The 24750-nt window shown below is 46.6% G+C and overlaps 1 protein-coding gene across 4 annotated transcripts; it reads left to right on the top strand.

Moving 5' to 3' along the window:
- Window positions 1-4266: 4266 nt before the first annotated feature.
- Window positions 4267-24302, top strand: LOC144931733 (uncharacterized). 4 transcript variants are annotated; one of them, XM_078855965.1, is made up of 7 exons: window positions 4267-4341; window positions 5401-5481; window positions 10341-10611; window positions 14169-14405; window positions 17578-17721; window positions 18576-19810; window positions 20747-24302. In XM_078855965.1, exons 3-7 carry the CDS (start codon window positions 10574-10576, stop codon window positions 21100-21102), a joined length of 2010 nt encoding a protein of 669 aa, XP_078712091.1. In that variant the 5' UTR covers window positions 4267-4341; window positions 5401-5481; window positions 10341-10573; the 3' UTR covers window positions 21103-24302. The 4 variants fall into 4 exon arrangements, with proteins under 4 accessions (XP_078712091.1, XP_078712090.1, XP_078712089.1 ...); XM_078855964.1 differs by lacking the exon at window positions 4267-4341 and adding an exon at window positions 4355-4464 and having other exon boundaries at window positions 10454-10611; XM_078855963.1 differs by lacking the exon at window positions 4267-4341 and adding an exon at window positions 4355-4464 and having other exon boundaries at window positions 10386-10611.
- Window positions 24303-24750: the final 448 nt, after the last annotated feature.

Genomic DNA, 24750 nt, shown 5'->3' with positions numbered 1-24750 from the left:
TATAGCCTCGCGCTATAAGAATGGTGTAGGACACCAAATGAATGCAATAACTGTTGTTGTAGCTACTGACATGCATTAGTTGTATTAACGCAGTTGGCTACCAACGGTGCATATATACGTACACGAGCTGTCATCGTGCGATGGTTGACTGCGCGCTATGCCCCCCTCCCCCCCACCATCTTGCAGACCCAGACGACCCAGAGGCTGGCCGTGGTTCCGCTGGGGCAGGGCAACTGGGTGGCCATGCTCCTCGCCATGTCCGGCTTCTGCCTCAGCGCTTTTAGCACCCAGAAGATGACGGCGGCGAGAGGCGGCGGTTGGGTGATTGACGCTCGTGGCACCGAAGCTCACGGGCACAGGAGGTCATAAGCAAACCCCACTCTTAAGATGGTCGCTCTTATCTGCGGCCATTGTCGGGAAGAACAACACTTATCTGATTAAATTTTGATTTAAAGCTTTCGTGACTGCAGGGATTCATCTTCTTGGTTCTTTCGGTAAAGTCACGTAGAATGGAAATAATAAAATAATAAAAATAAAACATAAATTTTGATTTAAAGCTTTCGTGACTGCAGGGATTCATCTTCTTGGTTCTTTCGGTAAAGTCACGTAGAAGGGAAACAATAAAATAATAAAAATCAAACATAGTAAAATAATTCTCACGACGTTTCGGCCACAAGGCAAGCAGCCGTCCTCAGGTGAAGACCAGGTCTGTCGGGGAAACAGCGTCTTCAAACGTCGTGAGAATTATTTTATTATGTTTATTTTGATTATTTTATTATTTCCCTTCTACGCGACTTTACCGAAAGAACCAAGAAGACTTATCTGATTATCTGTAATGCACGTACGTTGAACTTCTCTCGCACCGTACGTAGCCGCGCGTGCTACTCGGAGGTGTGGGGGAAGGACAACAAACTAAGCACAAAAGCAGTTTTCAAGAAACGAGTTGAACACATCTGTGGGGTTATCCGCGATTTTTTCTCCACTTATCTGCGGGAAATTATTTTGCGGATAATGGGATTAATTTTTGCCGCTGACCTCTTAAAAAATTCCGGGTAATATGGGTTTTGGCAGATAGTACAGCTTTTGCGGATAATAGGAGTCGGGGGTAATATGGTCCTGGATAAGAGGGGTAGTACGAATACATTGTTACGTGAGATAGTTTATATGTATATACTAATTCAACGCACAATAACAGCGCAATGTAAAATGCAATTTGTTTAATGCTTTTGCCAATTGATTTAAATAAGGTAGCAGTGTTCGCTTTGGCCTATCGCCCTTGGTGATATTTGAGTGCATTCAAACTGGAGTGTATCGCTTATGTATAGATGTGGCACTGTTTTTTCCGTACAGTTTGCAAAGACGTTAGATGTTGTTCTATGCTGCCTGTACGTTCATTATCCTTATAGATTCGTGGTGCTGGATATGGTAAAAGCGTGGGTTTACGTGACGTGAGCTTACTGATGTGAAATTGGAGTAGGTCTGACATGGATATGCTGTGTGGTGCAGTTAAAAGTGTAAAGCATGTATTTTTCTTGGAGTCTCATACTAGCTAGTTTTGTAGTAAAATGTCAAGAACTACTTCCAAACCTAACAATTTGGTTATTCATATACCAGGTTCTGGCCATCCCAAATCTGTCCGTATTCCATTAAGTACCCATAGTAGCTATTTGTTTTGCCTTGTAAAGTAGCACACGTGTTAAATGTCATAGTGCGGTGGAAACGCATTTGCAGATGAATATTTGCTTCTAATTGGGCAGTGTTAGTGCTGTTTGGCAGAGTGCAATAATAATGACTTTGATTGTTTGAACCATTTGTATGATTGTGTGATGCTTTGAAAATTTACATTGTTGCAACACCTTAACATTCCCAACATTAAGACAAATGTCATGTAGTTGTTGCTGGCGTTAACTCAGAGCTTATTAAACGTGTAAACGCACGTGATTGTTGGCGAATTGTAATTACATTTTAGGATTGCTTTATGTTCGTTGGATCTAACAGGGAAGTACAAGCAACACTAATTTCACCTTGTAACACGCTGCACAGTATTCCGCTCACTCTCGAAAGAAAGAGATCGACTCAGAGGCGGGAGGAACCGCTGACGAGCAGGAAGGCACAGCCTGCGTCAACAATTGCCCAAGATCTGCGGTCCTCAATGCATGAAGGTGTTATCGGCCAATGAATTAGTGCTCACATGTGGGACGAAACCAGGAGCACGCGGAGCAAACCCACATGTGCACGCAGAGCCGGCTCAGCCACTAAGCGACCCTTGCAATTGCAAAGGGCCCCGTGGCCAGCAGAGGGCCCCCTAGAGTCACTGCTAACTAGTGGGTGAAAAAAATCATACATCAAAGGGGCCTCCAACCAAATTTTGCTCAGGGCCCCCAAAGGTCTAGGGCGGGTTTTGTGTGCACGGATGGGGAACGTGGAGTCCACGTTTGCTGTACTGCTTTCTCCTGGCGAGCAAGGGTATGGAACCTCCTCAACGTCCACCCATGAAGGGAGTTACGTCACGTGTGTGTGATGCCACCAACCGTCACCTCCACAGGGCTAGATGTACAGGTGCATGCGCCACAACCGCCCAGTTTAAGGTGGTGCGCTCAGGCTGAAGCGGTGATACGCTTCCTCTGTGTTCCAGTGTCAATCTAAAATGACCTCTGACCACTTCCAGGGTGGCATTTGTGATTAGCTTCATCATCACACGGGTGCCTGAGAGGGCTATTAGTCATTATTTGGAGAGTCGGGAAGAGTCTAATTGGTAATGTCACGTTTATCCGTTAATTTACTGGCTGCGCGGTACAGTAATGTAATCGGCGAGCAGGGTAATTAGGGCTGCTCGAAATCAGTTGCTCGTTTTAAGTTTCATCCGATGACGCATTGGGCCCCCTTGAGCTGCCTCGGGTCATGGTGCCTCCCCATCTCGGCGTCAATGTAAACGAACTGATCACCCGCATCCTCCTGGTAGATATAGAGATGCAGGATAACAAGGTAAATGTACGGGCACTTTGTCAGGACACTGGTGGCTGAAGGCCTTCCCACGCCTTGCAAGTTATTTGGGTTTTTGAGCCACACTGCTCCATGCTGATCAGCGCCATTATACTGGACCGCATCTCTCCACCGGGAACTGAATAGTCACGTTCAGGTCCTGAAGGAGGTTCCAGCACGTGGAGCGAAATATATAAAATAGCAGAGGGACACATGAAGAAAACAAACGAATATTCAGGAGATGAATGGTCAGCTTCGTGAAGAAGCGCCCATTACACGCAGTGAAAACGTCAGACATTATGCCAAACAGCACGTGGTATAATCCGACAACACATAAGACAGCTGAGCTTTGGAAAATATTGATGTTCATGTGGTATCTTCGCTCACCCGATGTCGAGGAGGCGGAGGGGGGGTGACAGTTTATGTGTTGGGGGGCTCTAGAAATTATTCCATGATAAATAAAGCCCCTGCGCACACTGCTGGGATTTACCAAAGCCCTGGTGCCAGGATCACAGTGCCAATGTTTAAGCAGAGGGTTCGTTGCTGGTGGTGATGGCACCAAGGTTTGAATCGAGTCCGCTGGAACCCTCACCGTGTGTTATCATTGCTCACGACAGACAAGCATATCATTGGCGAGCTGCGAAATTAAAATCACAGTCGTGCGAAATAAGTAAGGTAACAGAGTGATGACAAATAATATATAATGTTTTAATAGTGCCATTGTAATGATGAGGTTTTTAAAATATACAGTATATACAGGTTGCTTCAAAAAACATGGTAACACTTATGTGGGACTATCGTTTTTAATGGAAAAATAACTGATAATTCACTGTAACATGATAACAAATGTCATGTTAATAGCTTCAAAAAGTCAAAGAGTCTCCACTTGTTCGCCATCGTTGTCAACACATTGCCTGGAATCTTCTCCATGTGGTCTCCAGAGCCCGCAGGCAGCACATTTCACGTGGTATTGTTGCAAATTCTCCGAAGTGTTAACATTTTTTTGAAGCACCCCGTATAAAATAATATGAATTCAAGCTGATTACTTGCTGCACCCAAATAGACATTATAAAATGAGCTACATAGCTCAGTGGGTCTCAGCTGGCAAAAATGAAAATAAAGAAAAATTCATATTTACCATGCATCCAATATTGCGAACCTCTTGGGCCACTTGGGCCACGGTGCCTTTACCTTTGCCCGGGCATCCACCACCGCTGACGGCACCCCACACACACACAGCCAGCCCAGCCAGCACGCACAGCCACTGCCAATTGGCCCTGCGACGTCACGGCCAGTATTGCCGCAGCATGGGGAGGAGCGATCGTGTAAAAAGAGGAGGGTTGCCGATGCGATCCGCTGGTGAGAGAGCAATTTTTTTTGGTGGGGGTATTTTAACTTCGCGCGAATGTGTTCGAGAAGAGACATTTAATGCAATTGTGGTGCCGCTGCTGCAAGCGGGGTGGCTGCCGCTCCGCAATGCAGGTGCGTGGTGGTGTTCGTGTCGCTGACCGCCGTTCACTTTGCGTTCACGGTTTTCGTAGTCGTGCCACCGTCATTACGTTTGTTGTGTTATTGGGCAGAGAGCTGGAACGTCACCTCTGTGTGCGCGTGTGCGTGCGTGCTGCGGGTGTGTGATAATATGAAAAGGTCAATCCCAACGTCCGGTTATGTTCAGATTCTGCGTGCTTCCCACCTCCCCCCATACCGCATGTGGTATTGTTAAATAAAGATACTGTGTGTGTGTATATGTATTGAGAGAGAGAGAGACGGTCGTGTTTAGATAGATAAGAAAACAATGTGATGCCATCATGCACACTGTGTAAATGTCATGGTGTTGCGTAACTATAGCCATGCAAACCTATTAATTTCGTGCATAATAATACATTTTTGAGGAGCTCAGATTGTTTTCTCTTAACAGTGTTTTGGTTCATTGATACAACAAAATATGTACTTACGATTATAAATATAGTTCGCTTTAAGTTGCGTATAATATGCAGACAGCACTGTGATTTTGGATAATGATACCCTTTTTGCTGTGTAGGGTATAATACTAGAAAACGAAAAGCTGCAGATCTAATATTTCCCAATTGAGTACTGTACTGCAATCCCTGCAATGTGCTTTAAAATGCGTAGGAGTGGTTATTCGCTCGTTGTGTTGTGCACCCTGCGACCTAAGTTGGATTGTGGCGAGGGACATCTGAATAATAATCAGCCGAGTTGGGTCTCCCCTATCGCCTTCACGAAGGCGAAAATTGGTGAAGTATGGTCAAATAAACTTCATGACTGACAGAGGCTGGGAGGCCTTCAACCGGCAGTGGATAGATACACGGCTGTATTTTTAAAATGATGATTATTTAGAATAAGAATATGAATGTATTACTGGAGAAATCCGATGAGCGATAAAGCTCTTTCCCACAGATGTCCAGTTGGAGCGGGTCAGAACGTCGCAACGACAAGAAACAATCCAGAAACACGATAGGAGCGCAAAGCATCTGAAAGGTATTCAGACGTCCGCGCGTTTATTTACTCATTGTAGACAATTGCATTGTTGGCAATGTTTATATTCTGCAAACGCCTCCCTTTGATCACACCCCCCATGACGGTACCGTATTCTCCCGATCGCAAGACGCTCCAGAAAGTAAGACGCACTACAAACTTGTGTTCGGTGTCAATAAACTTAAACAAGTCCGATTCATGAGACCTCCCTTGTCAGTATCAAAATATAAGAATAGGTTTCGATTTAAAGCTTTCGTGACTGCAGGGATTCATATTCTTGGATCTTTCGGTAAAATCACGTAGAAGGGAAATAATAAAATAAAATAAATAATACAATTCTCACGACGTTTCGGCCACAACACAAGCAGCCGTCCTCAGTTGAAGAACAGAGCTGTCGGAAAGACAGCGTCCTATTATTTGTCTTCTACGTGACTTTACCGAAAGATCCAAGAATATAAGAATAGGTTTTACCCTTTCTGGCAATTAAACAGCTGTGTTAAGATGTTAAAACACCAAACTGAAACCCTTTGCAAGGAATCATGTCTGCATTAACCACAAATACTTGTGGTGAACATGCAAACAAATAAACCAGCTCCGATAGTCTATGCATTGTCTTTGAAACTTAAATCTGGACAAGTCTGGTCTCGCACCCACATATTGTATGATCATCATCAGCAACACGATCCATGGGCAAATATCCCGTCGGTGTCCGCTGCGTATTTCGTTTCCAGTTTCCTGCGTCGTGTGCCAATTATTGCTCAAGGAGCGCGCACATCTTCCTGCCACCAATTTCTGGCACCGACCTTTTGCGCCCTCGTCAAGCCATTCTCCGTTAGCTCTTCCTCTCTTTTTTTTGTCCCGGTTCCTTTCATTTCTCCGAACTGCACGCGAGTCGCGCCGTTTCAACGCGTGCTTTGAAACGCAGGGGGTTGGGAAATAGTGGGTCTCACAATCGGGGCACTACGGTAAGGCTCGCATCTAATGGATCGTATTTATTTTGTATAATCACTCAACATAAGTGAACACCAGTAAACTCTGTCTAGTCTAGGCCCTGCCTGTGTTCGCGTCCAGTGATTGATTCATCCTCTGTTCATGCTCTATAAGTCCCCGGGGAAATATGTGAACTAATTTAATCGAGTAGGGGGATGCTGCCGGAGATGTAATGGACTTGCAATACCAAAGGTCATCAGTCGCACTCTCCGCAATCCGATGGGCAAAGTGAATTAAATCTCTCCGCTTCTGTCCAGCCAGCAATGTTAAACCGGGCACACCCACGGCCGATCGGCGGAGTTGCGTGCCGTGGGGTAGAGTGTGGGTACATCACTTTCACCTCTTTCATCCAGCATGGAAGAGGAGGCTAAATACGATATGGATGCCCTTCCGTCAACAGTGTCATTCACAATATGTTGCAGGGCTGCACCTTTTCTTTCTACTTTCATCGAATTACTGTCGAGCGGCAACCTACGATTATAATTAAGGCATTGCCAAAAAAATGATTAAGACCGCCAACATTTAACTGCTTTAATCTAGATTTGAAGTTTTCGTGACTGCAGGGATCCATACTCTTTGGTTCTTTCGGTAAAGTCACGGAGGTAGAAAATAAAATAAATTAAATCACGACGTTTCGGGCGCAACACAAGCGTCCGTAATCAGGTGGGACAACCACAGCCCACTTCAGCAATTTTCTTGCTGTGGTTGTCCCACCTGATGACGGATGCTTGTGTTGCGCCCGAAACGTCGTGATTTAATTTAATTGATTTTATACCCACGTGACTTTACCGAAAGAACCAAAGAGTATGTAACTGCTTTGTTCGTGGTGCAGCTTTAGAAGCGTGTTCATGAACCTAAAGCGTGACAGCTGAGCTCCCAAGCCGAACTCACGACTGCAACCCAGCGGAAGCACATTCGAGACAAGGGGGGTTGGTGGTACACACATGGACTTGTGAAACTCGCAAACTCCTCGGGGCTGCAAGGTGGCAAGGATGTGGCAGTACAGCAAATGGGCATATGAGCATATCTGTGCAGGTGTGTGTTGAGTACCCCGTGTGCGTGATCTTTCTACCAGCTACTCGGGTTGTTCCCCTCCCACAAGCACGAAAAAGCACTCCTTGAATTGGCTAAGCATCCCAAAGCGGTCATCGTCGGCCGTGAAAAATCATCCGCTGCCGGATGAAGGCCCTTTCCCAAGCCATTGCCATCTCTCTCATGGTCATGCGATGTGACACCCCTTGCCCTCCGCCCCAGAAGAAGTGTCCTGAGACTTGTATCTTAAATTACAACGAAGAAAAGCCAACGCAATAAACTGACAACGCACGCAAAGGAAGCATCGAGGGGTGGATGCTTGCAATTACGTTGAGAGACAGAAAGGGGACACGTGAATTACAGTACACGGGTTAAAGACGGAATTTTTTACTCAAGACTCGTGGCTATATCTTGACTTAAAGCTTTCGTGACTGCAGGAATTCATATTCTTTGGGTCTTTCGGTAAAGTCACGTAGATAGGTTCAAAGAAAATAATAAAATAACAAAAACTACGACGTTTCGATCACAACACAAGCGGTCGATGACGACTGCTTGTGTTGCGATCGAAACGTCGTAGTTTTTTGTTATTTTCGTTGAACCTATCTACGTGACTTTACCGAAAGACCCAAAGAATATCGAGACTTGCGAGTGAGCTTGGGCAGGAAGATGGAGTCGAACTCGCCCGAGAGATCTACCAAACACAAAGATGCAGGGATCAAAGCAACTCACGTACAGGAGCAAGTTGGATTCTCTACATGTCAGGGCCATGGAAGATGGAGATGGCTCGGGGAAGCCTTCATCCGCAAGTGGATTTATCATGGCAGATCTATGTATGTATGTTGAAGTTCTTTCGCACCGTACGTAGCCAACTGTGCTGATCGGAGGTGCGGGGGAAGGATGGCAAATTAAACACAAAAAGCAGATCTCAAGAAATCTAGGTTTAAAAGTGCATAGCTCCAGTGGCTTCCTAATATCGGAAGGAAGAGCGTTCCAGACGGCCACAGAAGTGCTCGATGGCTAGCGGAAAGCCGCCGCTTGCGAGGACGACACGGAGTTCGCGCGATGAAGGTTCATGCTCTCTGACGAGATATATGACGGCGACGATGATGACGAATACACATTTCTACTCGTCGGCTGCACTCGACGATTTCCAGCAGTGTGGGGTTTAAGGCGACACATCGGGTGGCGGTGTTGATAATAAAGTGACGACGCACTTGTGATACGACGTAAAAGGGGGGAGAGGCAAGTCGGGGTATTGCTGCATAAAGGTGGTCCAGTGGTAGCACTTGCACACCACAGCAAGAAGTTCCTGGGTCAGGTGACTGACTCGGTCACTTTTCTGCGTGGAGTTCGAATGTTCTTCCAAACTGTTCTGCACGCGTTTCCTCCATGTTCTGCGGATTCCACTCATGGCTCAAATTAACATCGAGGGTAACTGGAATTTGCCGAACATTGCAATGCTGAAAAATGTACCTGCAAATTAACCAATTGGGAGCACACACAGCAGGAGCAGTGTCTTGAGAGGCAGTGAGGCTATCCTGGGTAAGCAAGTGATTTAATAATAATACTAATAAGCAGAACTCCATTCTGTATCTCCATATATGGTTTAAAAAAATATGTTTCAGTCCCATCGGTCTATTGGCATTGCAGACCAATATTGCACTGAAATCTTTAACTTAATTAAATTCGCCATCAGGTGTTGATGGTGGCAAAAGAGTAAAAATAAAGTTTTGAATATGACAAAGATTGATAAATTAGACTTCATTGATTTCAGCAAGAATGGCCCAATACGATGTTAGGCTCCATTGCACGGGCATCCTGCGACGGTACAGATATTAGACAGCACAGGTCTTAGCTACAATAATCAAGATGCACCCCATCTTTTTGGTTCTTTCGGTAAAGTCACGTAGAAGGGAAGTAATAAAATAATAAAAATAAAACATAATAAAATAATTCTCACGACGTTTAGGCCACAACGCAAGCAGCCGTCCTCAGGTGAAACCAGGTCTGCGATGTGGCCGAAACGTCGTGAGAATTATTTTATTATGTTTTATTTTTTATTATTGTATTACTTCCCTTCTACGTGACTTTACCGAAAGAAACCAAGAAGATGAATCCCTGCAGTCACGAAAGCTTTAAATCGAAATTTAAGATGCACCCCCTCAAAGAAACTGTAACAGCCATGGATAACCTCTCAAACGTAAACCAGCCCTCTTTGTCATACGTACGTTAGTGGAAGTCCACGGGTTTCACCTATTAGAGGTGGCTGTTGCACTATGGGCTCTGGGCTCCAAGCCGTCGAGCACTGGGACGGTGCCACCTGGCTTCGCAGCTCACCTGACACTCTTTGTTCGGTGGCCGTGAAAGGAAAGCGGACACTTCGACTGTACACATGTTATACAATGGTCGATTTTAGCTGCGATCATCAAGAGGGCCTCCCCCCCACCCCCCACCACAGCCAACCTCTCAAACTTAATCCAGCCCCGGTTGTCATACGCCCATGGGTTTTTTTTCTATAAACGTGACTGTATTTATATATGTACTGCATTTTTTCGATTTAAAGCTTTCGTGACTGCAGGGATTCATCTTCTTGATTATTTCGGTAAAGTCACGTAGAAGGGAAGTAATAAAATAATAAAAATAAAACATAATAAAATAATTCTCACGACGTTTCGGCCACAACACAAGGACGGCTGCTTGTGTTGTGGCCGAAACGTCGTGAGAATTATTTTATTATGTTTTATTTTTATTATTTTATTACTTCCCTTCTACGTGACTTTACCGAAAGAACCAAAAAGATATATGTACTGCATGTTGAACTTCTTTCGCACCGTACGTAGCCAACCGCGCTAATTGGAGGTGCGCTATGGGCTTCCGGCAACAAGGCGTCGAGCGCTGAGACGGTGCCACCTGGACTTCTCGCGGCTCACCCGACGGACGCTCCATTGTCCAGACCGCCCGTGACGGGGAAGGCGGACACTGCGGTTGCGCGCCCGCGTGCCACCCCACACAGCGGCAGCAGTAGCAGGGTGCTGGTGGTGGCGGTGACGGAGCGGCAGTCCCGGGCACCACCATGTCCAACACGAGTGGAAGCCGGCGGACGTCTCTCAGGTACGGATGGAAGCTTGTTGCAGCCGAGCGCTTCGCTCAGTTTGCGTCGTCTTCAGATGCGGTGGCAGCGTTTGTCTCCTCGGGAGCTATGCCATGTGGGGGGGGGGAGGCTTTGTTTGCCCACAACAACAACAACAACAGACAGAGATAATTCTCACGACGTTTCGGCCACAACGCAAGCAGCCGTCCTCAGGTGAAGACCAGGTCTGTCGGGGAGACGGCGTCGTGAGAATGATCTTATTATGTTTTATTTTATTATTTTATTATTTTCATTCTACGTGACTTTACCGAAAGAACCAAGAAGATGAATCCCTGCAGTCACGAAAGCTTTAAATCGAAATTTGTATTGTTTTGATCCTTGTACCCATGGATTAATCGCGTCACCGTGGACACTCACGGTGGCTAGGGGATGTCAAGTACCTCGCCTGATATGCAGGAGGTCGTGGATTCGATCCCGACCCTGACACCTGCTGTATATTTGAAGTTTGCGTGTCTCTCTCCCTGCGGTCGCGTGGATTTTTCTCCGGGTCCTCAGGGTTTTCCCTCCACATTTAGAATCGAAATCACGCGTTTAGAGTATTTGGCTGCTACGCATTTGTGGCCAGGTCGCTTTTGAAAAAGAGCTGTATAGCTCAGTGGACCTTACCTGCTAAAATAAAAAATAAATGTTTAGTTTCATGTTTTTTTAATTTCTTCCTCGATATTTTCCGGAATGCTGCAATGCTGGCTTGGAGTCGAGATTATCGATCTAAGGCACGACCAGTCGAGCTCAAGATAAACCGAACCTTTCCATAACTTATTATTCGACCCCATATTCCTACAATCCTATGATGAGGTTCGTAGAAATTCTATGGAGTATCACAAGGACGACACAAGGTGAGATGGAATGTTACTGGGTGGCAACATTATTATTGGAACAATGTTCCGTACTGTTCCGACTGAAATTAAGCACTGTACGTACCCAATATATGGAGAGTGGTTTTTGTCCGCGATGTGAATGTGCGATTATGGAGGAAATTGGCTTTCAGGGCCTGATAACTGTGACAAAGCTTAAGCACCGATCACCTTTAATAATAATGATTTTGATAGCCTGTGGTTGAGCTCCACTTCCTTCCGTCTCTCCATTTCACCCCTTACACCCAACCTCAAGTGTTCGGGTAAATAAGAAAAAGGATTTCGCGACCAATATCATCCATAATATAGTGGGTTAGATCGCGTAATTTTTTTTTTATAATGGAAGAAAATAAATCGTCAAAAAAACGTCATGTAATTTCCGCTAGCCATATCGTGAGAACGGCTTACGGAAAATATAAACGAATGCTTCCATCCTTGAGAGAAAATTTGATGTACTCCCCTAATGTATGCAAAATACCCCAAAACATTAGAAATGTCTTACTCATGCGCGCGAAACGTTTGTAATTTCACACCTTCGTACGACCAATGTCACCACTTCAATTCAAATTCATTCTGCACCACCAGATTCTGCAGTGTGACTCAAGGTCAATTTCAAATCGGACACCCCGTGTCCCTGTTCTTACTGTGCCACAGAGGTCGCAACCGGGTACCCGATACCCGTACCCTACCTGATACCCGGCTACCCGTACCCGGCCGGGTACGGGTACGGGTACCCGTTTGCGACCCTGGTGCGGCCGGGTACGGGTACGGGTAGGCCGTGAGTCACTGATGAGTAACCGTTTGTCAATCATTTCGGGTAGGGTACGGGTAGGGAACGGGTACCCGTACCTGGCCGGGTAAATGGGTACCCGTACCCGGCCGGGTACGGGTACCCATTTGCGACCCTGGTGCGGCCGGGTACGGGTAAGTAATCAAAACCCGTTTGCGACCTCTGCTGTGCCACATTGCAGTGTATCATTCATGACTGTTGGGCTTAAACATTTCTTTAGGGGCCGTCCAAAAATTACGTCACGCGCCCAGGGGGGGGGGGGGGGGTCAGACATTTGTGACGATGTGTGACGAGGGGGATGGGGGGTTTGAGAAATGTGACGTCACATCAAAATGCGCAACTTTAAATATAGACAACACGTTTTACTTAATTAAATAGACTTTTTAATACATGTTTTCTACTACAACATCAGAGTGCACCGGCACATGAAATACGCACTACAATGACAATAGTTTAAAGCGATTTGAAGCATGTTTATTTTTTTTTGGGGGGGCAGAGCTTTTTGACGTTATATTTGAGGGGGGGGTGTGACTTTTGTGACGCCGTGTGACGAAGGGGGGGGGGGGGTCAAAAATCGTCCAAAATCGCGTGACGTCATTTATGGACGGCCCCTTAGCAATACTTTAAAGAAATAACTTTTCGGCTGTGAGAAGTCTGTGGTAATGAACATGTGGATGTAATTTTGTAGTTTTACACTGGTTTGTCGGAGCAAGGAGACAAGCATAGTGAAGCGTCTCCCTTATAAACTACAAAGATTTCAACTATATATTTTTTATTTTACCAGGTAAGGCTCACTGAGCTACATAGCTCTTTTTCAGAAGTGACCTGTCCACAAATACTAGCTCAGTGAAGTGGCCCATGTGGACATTTATAGCAGCAAAAAATTACATTAAATGCATGTTGATTCTAAATGTGGAGAGAAAAACCGGAGGCCCCGAATAAAAATGCACGCGCAGACGAAGAGAACATGCAAACTCCAAACATACATGCGTCAGGGTCAGGATCGGACCCACGATCCAGGCGAGGTAGTTAACATCTCGCTACCGTGGCGCCCCCTTCCCTGTGTGATCCCTGTCCCAGTGTGTTTGTGACCATAATGCAAGCACTTCTTGTAACTCGAGGGATCTAACGATCCGTGGAGCAATATCGATTCTCCGAGCTCACAATACATCGATTTGCATGTGTAAAGTCCGCACTGGGCTCACGTGACCATACAACCAGAGCTATCTACACTTGCTGCAATGTGAGATAATCCATTTGAATGATTAATGAATGGAATCATGACCTTGAATAGAATCATGACCCCTTCTATGAATTGCTATGCTTCAGGGAGGTGCGTGGTTCGAATCCGGCAGGCCGCCGTGGTTATTACTGCGGGTTTCGTTAACCATGAAGCATTCAAAACAAATAGATCGTTCTGTGCTGGCGTCATGGTCCACATTTACCGACTTTGAAATGTTTCCAAATTACTCGATTGAAATTACACGTAGCAACATGCCCTCCTTACTGTGAAACGACTGCCAAGCATAGCACCTTCGTGATCACCTTGTGCCATCAGAATGGTGCGAGTAACAAATTCTCTGAACATGAATGACTTATTATTACTACTGCAGGGGATAGGGGCCAGAGAGTGTGATGTGGGGGTGAATTGCCACAATGATCAGTCTCTTATCAGTATTTTTTGCGCTGGAAACGATGAATTGTGGCGGCGTGATCCGTACGCGTGGCGCGCCGGTTGAGTGCGTATAATGGTGCGAGTAACAAATGCTCTTTAAAAAAAATACATTACTGCAGGGGATGGGTGCCAGGGCATGCGATTTGGCGGCGAATAGTCTGAATGGTGGTCGGCGCGGTCTGCACGTGCGGTGCGCAGGTCGTGTGCGCAGAGTCGCAGCGCCCTCTTCTCGGTGGTGACTCCGACCGGCTCTGGGCAGGCCACACCGGAGCCCCTCCTGTCTCCGGGGAAGAGGGCGCCCTTCCACAGCAGCAGCAGCAGCGGAGGCGGTGGTGCCACCGCCGCCCAACCTAGGCCCTACTCGGGGACACCATCCCATGGCTGCACGAGCAACTTCTCCTACGGCCGGGCTGGAGAGGGCAGCCCCACACACAGGTAAATGGAAGAGAATGATTGCCCCCCCCTCCCCCCCACCTTATAGCCTTTGACAGACGGATGCTGCTGGCAATCGCCGGTCCAGTTGGCGGATAGGCTGATGGATTTAAATTGACGTTTAGATTTTTTTTGGTGGTGCAAACAGGGCCCTTGTGTGCGATTGTTAAGTTGCGTGTTGCCAGCACCACCACGCACGGCTCGCCTTCGTCTTTTATTGCACCAGGTACTCGTTTCTTATCTTCTTATTTTATATTTATAGAGCGCCTTTGATTAAGATTGAGTCGAATCTCGGGGAGGCCCACTGCTTCTAATATTACTCACCACTAGGGTTGCTAACTCTCAAATACAAAACAAGCAGGACATATACATGGGAATAAGACTATTTCACTATACCAGTAGAGGGTAAAAATTACACGGTGAATGAATTGTCCTGAGTGATGAAAGGTGACCTAATGTATTGATTGGGTTCCAAATCCCTGGGGTTAATTGACCTTATCAGATGTACAAACAAAAATGGCTGAGATTGCCGGGGATTGTTAGAAGCCGTCCCTTATGGGACTACATTCGCCTAAGTCTGGAGTCTTGGGTTTCATAGCAATGGCTACCCGACAAAGAGCCTTAGCACAAGCCAACATGAAGGGCTCAGTGGTACAGTTAACGATAACTTATACAAGACAAGGCCGCCATCATCCTCGTTAATTTTTTTTAAACCGTTAACAATAATAATGATACAAAAATTGCATTTACGAAGCGCCTACGTGCAAGGCACTCAGAGCGCTGCACATTGCAGAAATAACTAAATACACGGCTTGTCAAGCGATGGAATAACGAAGAGGCTTGGAGCTGATTTAGAGAACCGAAAGCAAGAGAGAATAAACGTTGGCATTCAGGCGGGGGTATAGACCACACCGCCGTTTGTCTCCGAATTGTGAACAGCACCGGGCGAAGCGTTCCGTAGATTGGAGAGCGGCACAACAAGAGGTGGGATAAATAAGTGGCTGATGCAAGTACAGACGATGCCAAGTATGTACAGACACAGGCTTATTATACAGGGCCTCCTCTACTTACGAACAAGTTAGGTTCCAGAGATCTGTTCGTAAGTCGATTTGTTCGTAAGTCCAACTTTACTCCTGTACGGCATGCACACTAAACACGGGGAATGGCTTTAAAAGTTGCATAATCTCCTGTAGATGTAGATGCCACTGGTTCTTCACGATCTGCAGATGTAGATGGCACCACCGCCATCCATTGTGCGGCGGTTGAACTTATGACTCTCGGTCCAAACAGGCAACCAGACATACGGACAGGTTTGTTCGTATCTCTGAAAGTTCGTAAGTCGAGTGTTCGTAAGTAGAGGAGTCCCAGTAGTCGTCATCTCGCAGTGATACTACTTTGAGTTACTGAGCGTCTCAAGACATCCGTTTCCCAGGGTGCTTCGATAAGAGACATGCAATACGGTACAGTACAGGAGAGGATAGATAAAAATACACCCTTTGCAGGAAGGCCAGCTGTGCTTATGTTCGAAGTAGCGTGTAGAAGTTGCCATTTGCCTCTCCTCTCCCCAGTGTAATGTAAGCGCGCGTCGAGCATATCAGAGCCATGCCTTTATAAGATGTGCTTTTATCCAGCCTCCACTGCATTATCATAGTGCTGCACTGTGCTAGTGTACCTGGCCAGATATGAATCCATGGCAATGTAATGAATGTCTGGCTTGGTTTAAACAGTCTATGCACTTGCGCCAACCTGGAACCAGGGGCGAGCATTCCATCACGATAAACGATTCATCTGAATCGCGGAGCCATTTACAAATTTGGATCCTGTACAGCAGCGTAGTTGTCAAAACGATGCCCACCCACACAGCCAAGCCACCATCCTTCAAGGGACCTGAAACAGATTCAAGTGTGAAGGTGCCAGATCTGGGCTCTGGTGGGTGGGGCAGTGAAGACTACTCATGTTGTACAATGGCCTCTGATGTTCTCAGGCTTGTGTGTGGCCTCCCATTTTTTGGGGAGGATGAGGGATTTTGCCACACACACGTCCTTGACATGACATTCACATGAATGAATAACATGACCGGCTCACTTGATTATGTGGCTAAACGCTGTAATCGACTGCGTTAGTTGTGGTTGATCACTTTTAAAAATGGTGGTTGCCTTGACAACCTGCCTACCGAAGGCAGGAAACCCCGTACAATCCACAGGCAGCGTGACGCGGCTGATGTCTAATGATGCGGAATGACATGACCAAGCATCCCCACCCCCCCTTAACCTCCCATCCAGCGGCACACACGTGGTAACAGAGGCAGAAGGATCGGTTACTTAAATAATCGGAGAGGTCAACTCAAATCATTTTGTGTTGGTTTGATGAAAAGCTCCTTAGAAAAAATGTAAAGCATTACCTTTAGAGTCTCCCTTGTACAATTGAATCATACTGATCACTACTGGGAACGCACCGTGGCAAAAAGAACAGTCACCGCATCGCGCCCTTTCAGATGCGCTTCTGAGGCCGTCTGGAATGCTCTTCTGTCCGATATTAGGAAGCCACTGGAGCCACGCACTTTCCGATTTATATTGAAAACAAATTTATTTAGAACTGCTTTTTGTGTTTAGTTTGTTGTCCTTTCCCTGCACCTCCGATTAGCACATTTGACCACGTACGGTGCGAAAGAAGTTCAACATATATACATCAGTGGTGATGACGAGATTATCAGATCAGGGGGTGCGGCAATTGGTTAGGTGAGGCCCCAATATTTGATTTGTCTCGCACGGTCGCACCCAGGCTATTCTAAATCACGGCTCCTCTTGCCTAATCACATCATCATTACGCCCACGGTCTCGAACATTTAACGCTGTAGGGGAGCTCCGTCTTCACAAAATGCAGCCACCACAGCTCCATAGTTACCTGTTTGCCATATAATTGACGCGTATCTAATTAAACACATATCCCAGAAACGGAGTTCTACGTCCATTGTTATTTTTCTTTACGGTAAACAAAAACTTCCAACACGAAGTTGTTCACAACATATCTCATGGTGGTTGCCAAGGGCGCCCCACCAACTCGTAGCTTTGGCCACCAGGGCGGAGGGGGTGGGGGGGGGGCAAGGCACACCCTGCCCCCGACACCGGTTACGCCACTGACGTACGTGCAACAACGCGAACATTTCGCTTTGCAGGAGGTCCAAGCCAGCCGCCTCCGTGGAGACGTCTGGGATGAGAGCGCCCTCCGAGCCGTACCTCACGCCGCTCCAGCAGAAGGAGGTGGCCATCAGGCACCTGCGGGCCAAGCTGAAGGACTCGCAGAGGCTCATGCAGGAGAGGTGAGAGGGCAGTGTGATGAAACCCCCCACCCCCACACCCCACCCCCGTTCTCCAAAAGGTGCCCTGACCCCAAAACGAGAGTCCCATCGCAATGCCCGCTCATGAACGGCGAACGTGCAGCCCCGCGGTTTCTTTCTCGCGTCACCACTGGCCAAAAGGGCTTCCACTCGGGGGGCTCTCCAGAACAGCCTAGAGCAGAGGGCCCCTACGCTGGTAGGTTTGACGCGTCGGGCTATCACGACCAAATGTTATTCACGACAAAGGTTTTTATTTTGTGGGTTCGACCGCGTGAATATTAACATGTCTTTAAACCCGCCGCCACCCGACAAGGCCAATCGGTAAGGCTCGTCACGTAAACAAAACGTGCCAATTACTTGCTACTTCAGCACACCCGGTGAGTTTTATCACACTCCAATGCTGGCGGCGGCATGACAAAACAATTGCAGGGTGCTTAATTTTTTTTAACACTTATATGGGACTATCGTTTTTAATGGAAAAGAACGGATAATACACTGTAACATGATAACAAATGAATGTTAATAGCTTCAAAAAGTCAGTCTCCACTTGTTCGTCATCATTGTCTGTAATCTTCTCCAGGTGGTCTCCAGAGTCCGAAGGCACATTTCTTGTGGTATTGTTGCAAATTCTCGGAAGTTTTAACATGTTTTTAAAGCACCCTGTATATGTACGTATGCATGTTGAACTTGTTTCGTACCACACGTAGCCAACCATGCTAATCGGAGGCGCTGTCATTCTAATTGGAGGCGGCTCTGCCGTGGGAATCGCTCGGGAGAAGAGGCCGGCGAATGTGGCCGTGGCCGTAAATGTTGGCCGCCGTTGTGCTCGCTCGCAGGGAGGGCGAAATGGAGGAGCTGCGTCTCAAGCTGGGCCAGATGCAAGAGGACTGGGTGGAGGAGGAGTACCAGCGTCTGGAAGCCCAGCTGTCCCTCAAGGAGGCCAAGAAGGAGATTAAGCAGCTCAAGTCGGTCATCGACACGATGAAGAACATGCTGGTGGACAAGGAGCCCGACGGGGGCAAGGGCGTGCAGAAGTACTTTATCGACATCAACATCCAAAACAAGAAGCTGGAGGCTCTGCTCAAGCGCCAGGAGGCGGCGGAGAATGGCGTAGCCGGGGAGGGGCAGGAGGAGGGTTCGTCGCCGCCAGAGTCGGCCACCCGCAGCTCCGCGTTCACGAAGGGCTCCGAGGATGAAGGCGAGAGCTCCGACGGCGTGGACACGGACACGGACGCCGAGGCGGAAAAGGGGACGTTGGAAAAACACGCAACCAAAGAAAATGGCGCAACCGTGGACGCGTGCAACGACAACGTCCGCCCCGGCATTTCGCGGGACACGTCCAAGGATTGCCTGAGCCTTATGCTCAGCGACTCCAAACCGCCGACCTTGTCCATTCACGTGCAGTCGGCCGAGGGCCTGCCAAAGACGCAGTCTCAGCACTCGCTGCTGAAGCTGATCATCGCGAGTCCGGTGGAAGAGAACGTTCTGACTTTCTCCCAGGTGGACATGGACAGGGTTAGGAGGATCAGCAAGGAGGAGGGCGTGCAGACGGACGAGGTCACGGGTGAAAACGCGCCCGACCCGAGGGCGCTCAAATCTCAGGCCTGCAGCCCGATCCTCTCGCAGCTGCACAAATGGTCGCAGGCGAATGCATCCTCCATAGCCGATGGCGAACGTGCAGAAGATGAACTCAGGGAAAGCGCCATAGAGTTGTTGCAGTTTCAATGCAACCGAGAAATGCGGAAGTCGCTGTCGTCCCTGACCTCGGAAGAGCGAGGCTCACTCGACGCAAAGTCTGACTCTTGCTACCCTGAAACGGTGGTGCAGGTGTTTGATAGGTCAGCTGTGGAGACAACTGCTACAGGTGCAGATGCACGGATGGGCCAAACCGCTGCCAGCTCAGCCGCTGCCTCTGTGGAGTGCTGCAATTGTTTGACCTCGGATAATCTTCAGAGCGGCTTACAGGCCGAGCCAGTGGGCATCAACAACAACAACGCTGCGATTGACTGCTTGGTAACCAGCCATTCTAACAGCAGCCTTCAGAGCCTTGTGGAATTGGCTGAGGAAGCTGGTAAGGATGTCTCCATTTTTTTAGTTTTTCTGCAAAGGATTTGCGTTGTAGTTTCTTGCTATTAGTTTCCATGCCATTTTCATGTGTTTTTTTACAGCTGTACTGAGTGATTCTTTACATATTTTTTTTAAATAAATAATGCATATATATAACTATGAGTTAGGTCATGTAATGATCAGGACAAATCTCTGTCATACGAACCTCCACCACCCGACTGAGCCAAACTAATTAAATTATTACGTTTAAAAAAGATTATTGTTTCAGCTCACCGGGGAGTTAAAGACCAATTGTCGCAACCGAAAATCGCAATTAGATGCGACGTTTCGCTTGAAATCACGCGAAGCGACTTTTGGACAAGAACCAGGAAGTCCGAAAGCCTGAGTGTAAAATCCACTGCTTCTTTCCTTACACTGCTCGACTTTGGAAACACCATCTTGTTGTCTATTTGCCCAAGTTCTTTTGACATTGGTAAATTGAGGCAAACCATTAACTGTAAATTTTTTTTACAACTGTGATAGTGCTCATAGTAAAGGTTTTTTTGGTTAGATCGCGTAAATATAAATGTGTCGTTAACCCATCACCACCCGATGCAGCCAATTGGTAGGGGTTGTCACGTAAACAGAACATGCCAATTCGTTACTACTTCAGCAGACCGGTGTGTTGGCGAGAAAATCCACAACATTTACAATTTGAGTACAATGTGTCGCTGGTGATTACCACCAGCTTCATCAGGTGATTTTCCAGAATTGACTCTGTCGGGTGGTGCCACGGTTAACGACACATTTATATTTACGCGATCTAATCCAAAGAACACTTTATTTTGAATATTATTAGTCACGAAAGCCTACGCATTAAACGGTGATGGTGTTGTTTGTTACTGGCCGCGTGGATCAGCGTGTTGTGCCCCCCCCCCCCCCACACATATTCCGCTTGCAGCCGAGGATTGCCCCCATGCGGAGGCGCCCGAGCCCAGCTACTGGAGCAGCAGCGCCCTGCTGGACACGTTGGTGCTCGCTGGGCCCATCCTGCCCACGGTCGCCTGGTTCCTTCGGCGGCCCGGAAGCACGGCGGCCGGGGCCGCCGGCGCCGAGGCTGGCGCGGCCGTCGGGGCGGCCGTGGGGCAGCCCTTCTATGGCTTGCCAACACTGCTGCGCGGCTGTTGCCTGCTGGCGCTGCGCTCCCTGCGCTCCATGCCCAACGCCGTCATCGCGCCCATATGCCTCTGCACAAGGCCCCAGATCCAACAAGCAGACCCAAACAATGGGGAGGAGGAGGCGCATGGGTTGATGTAGATGACCGCCGGCTTGCTATGGTCCTGCTGTGTGATGAAGGACGTTGGATGGCCACGACGAGGGTTGCCACCCCCGATCCTGTTTTTTTCCCCCAAGATAATCCTCTTTTTTTACCCCAAGATAATCCTCTTTTTTGACATCGCTGTCATGACATTTCCATAAGTCTTCTCGAGACATGAAGTCCAGGTTTTTGTCGGTTATGATAACACGCCCGGGTCTGAATTTCCCATGGAATATTTTCTAGGGCCCACCAATCCCGCAGAACCCCCCCCCCCCACCGTGCCCTCCAATAGTGGGGAGAGTGGAGGGAGAGGAGATAGTTTGCAAAGTTCGGCCCCAGATAACTTTGGCTGATACAGATCCCTGAATATACCACTCAAGACAATGCATTTACGCGTAGTTCTCCCGTCTTACGATAACGTGAGATATTCCCCTTCCCATGATAAGTGCTGTTTTTTGAACCACAGAGGTGGCAATCCTCGTGGCTACTACTGCAGAGGTGTCATGGCCAATCTGTCTCCCCACCCGATATGAATTTGCTTGCACTAATGTTTCGTGGAAAATAACAACGATAAATCCTGGAACAGTCAAATCTCGATTATCCGGGATTTTTGTTTGTATCATAGTCAGTTTAACGCCTAGGCTTTCGCGAACTATATCATCCATGACATAGTTTTTTTTGGGTTAGATTGCCTAAAAATGAATGTGTCGTTAACACTTGTAAATGTTGTACTCAGATTTCTCTCCAACACACCGGTGTGCTGTACTAGTAACGAATTGGCATGTTCTGTTTATGTGACAACCCCTACTAATCGTCTGCGATCTAACCCAAAAACTGGCCTAACGGCTCGAAATACCAAAACAGCCACCAACAAACAGCATGAGCGAAGGTGAAATAGATACGCGTTTTACACTTTTCTTGAGATCGACAAAAGGTTATATGGAATTGGAGAAATAGACGATGGTGGGAAGGGAATTCCCAAGTCGAGCAGTGCATGGAAAGAATGGGCTCAGTGCTGTGACCTCCAGTGTGGTGTCGAACACAGCAATGGTTGAGACAAAAATGGACTTCTGGTAGGGGAGGGGTATAGCGTGGATTAAACAAAATGGATAATGCAAATCAGATGTAAAATAGACTGAAACATCTCATTAGATTTTTTTACTTAAGCATAATGGGGGTGAAGAGGTGGAAGTGGTCGTGTTGTTTTCTTTTTTCTTTATTAAAGTGGTCACTTAGTCGAGGGTGAGCAACTGCTAATAACACTGTGTAACAAAAAAGTACAGAAAATAGCTATTATTCCCCACAAACTTTGCTTTGTGACCAGGACACAAGAGCAAAGTTAATAATCCACTCCATTAATAACACTGTGTAACAATTTTGTTTTCCTGGGTAGTGTTATTTCCTAATTTCTTATGCCTCAAAAGTACATAAAATGGCTATTATTCCCCACAAACTTTGCTTTTGCGACCAGGACAGTGTTATTTCGAAATTTACCTATTTTCGATGAGAAAACGTGTGCATTTGTGTAATTCCTTCACTTAAAGTCCTGGTCACAAAAGCAAAGTTTGTGGGGAATAATAGCCATTTTCTATACTTTTTAGGCATAAGCAATTAAAAAATAACACTTACTACCCAGGGACAAAAATCGTGTTACATAGTGTAATGATAGAACAAATGGAGCATTGGGAAATCAAAGGGGGAGAGTGAGTGCAATAACACCACATTTTCTCTTTTTTTTTATCTACAGTCCAGATAATCCGTCAACAGATGTTCGAGCGTTAACTTTATTTGTCAAGGAAAGTCTCACTGAATCTGAAGCCGACACTTGTTTTTGTGCCCACTTCCACAAAGGTGTGGGACGACAGGACACCTCCAGATGAAGTTCACGCGCACGAGGAGGCGACACTCAAAGCACCGCACAGCTATATTCAAGAACTGCTTGCTGTGCTGCCACCACCAGGCCACTTGCTCGCCAGAGCGTACATGCCACTGGCATTCCTCGGCAGTCTTCCACTCAAGTGCAGTACTAACCAGGCTAGCACCTGCTTAGCTTCTGTGCTCTGGTGAGATTGGGCACACGTGCAGGTTACGGGTCCCTGAATGAAACACCACCACGCTTGGAGCGTATATTTAAGCTGATGATACTATGTAGTTTATACTTTAGTTTTTTACGTGGTTGTTTAGTTACTGTAGCTACATACTATTAACATTCCTTCCCTTTATTAATGCTACCCCTATCCCCTCCCTTTGATGCTGCTAATCCTGCATAATGCACGGGCATAATATGACTTTGAAACCCCCCGCCAAACCTCCTACGCATTTCACAAGTAGTACTAATCACATACCTGCATTTCCCATAAATATGCTAAATTCCTCTAGATATGCAAATTCTTTTGTCAAGGCGCCCTTCCCCCCCTTCCAACCCAGCTTAAATATACGCTCCAAGCGTGGTGGTGTTTCATTCAGACGCTGTCTCCCCGACAGACCTGGTCTTCACCTGAGGACGGCTGCTTGCGTTGTGGCCGAAACGTCGTGAGAATTATTTTATTATGTTTTATTTTTATTATTTTATTACTTCCCTTCTACGTGACTTTACCGAAAGAACCAAGAAGAAGTTACGGGTCTCGTAGCAGCTGAATGTAAGGGTATAAGCTCTCTCTGATTCAGGTGCATGTGCGTAATCTCCAAGGTACAGTATAACGATCTGACGAACTAATCCTCTGGTCAGTTGACTATAAAATGTGACCCCTGGGCTTTATTTGTTGTTGTTTGTTGTTGTTGTCGTCAGCCTATAACTTCCGACCGCTGGGCAAAAGACTTCCTTAATGTTTTCTATTCCTTCCATTGCTTAGTTCAACTTCAGTAGTGTCCTCCAAACTGCAATTTTCATCTTGCCATGCCTTCCGCTGTCTTCCTCTGCTTCTTATACCTCCTCTTGGTATCTACTCCTCATGAGACTGCGACATAAGGTCATCATGTCAAATGGAATTAGCCCGCACTAAGCTATTTAGACTGTACTCTTGTGTAGCATAAACTCAGCTGTTGCCATGTTGTGCAACCATTGAACATAACTCTGGATATAACTGATGATACATTTGTGTATAAGTATTTACTCATAATTTTGGAGCTTTCGTGACTGCAGGAATTATTCTTTGGTTCTTTCGGTTAAGTCACGTCTAAAGATAAAATAATACATTAAAATAATAGGACGTTTCGATTGCAACACAAGCAATCATCATCAGGCATAAAAGAAATAGCAACAAAAATCTAACTAGAAAACTATAGACAGACATACAAGCAGACAGACATCACAAGGACACACAGAGAGAGGACACATATCTCTCTCTGTGCCGATGTGTCCTCTCTCTGTGTGTCCTTGTGATGTCTGTCTGCTTGTATGTCTGTCTATAGTTTTCTAGTTAGATTTTTGTTGCTATTTCTTTTATGCCTGATGATGATTGCTTGTGTTGCAATCGAAACGTCCTATTATTTTAATTTATTATTTTATCTTTAGACGTGACTTAACCGAAAGAACCAAAGAATATTTACTCATATTATAGTTTGTTGCCTCGTTAACATTGAACATATTTTAAAACTTTTGAAATAAGTGGTCCTGATTATTCTTATTGTGATTATTATTTGAATGA

Source organism: Lampetra fluviatilis, chromosome 4 (genome assembly GCF_964198595.1).
Source record: "Lampetra fluviatilis chromosome 4, kcLamFluv1.1, whole genome shotgun sequence".
Taxonomy (NCBI): domain Eukaryota; kingdom Metazoa; phylum Chordata; class Hyperoartia; order Petromyzontiformes; family Petromyzontidae; genus Lampetra; species Lampetra fluviatilis.
Note: the sequence above shows the minus strand (reverse complement) of the source record. Positions and strands in the feature narration are given on the sequence as shown.

What these genes read in the sequence shown, in the direction of transcription:
- LOC144931733 (XM_078855965.1), top strand. Translation starts at nt 10,574, where the DNA reads ATGTCCAACACGAGTGGAAGCCGGCGGACGTCTCTCAG. An exon ending in AGCCGGCGGACGTCTCTCAG is followed by an intron (nt 10,612 to 14,168) that starts GTACGGATGGAA and finishes TGCGGTGCGCAG; the next exon opens with GTCGTGTGCGCAGAGTCGCA. An exon ending in CAGAGGCTCATGCAGGAGAG is followed by an intron (nt 17,722 to 18,575) that starts GTGAGAGGGCAG and finishes GCTCGCTCGCAG; the next exon opens with GGAGGGCGAAATGGAGGAGC.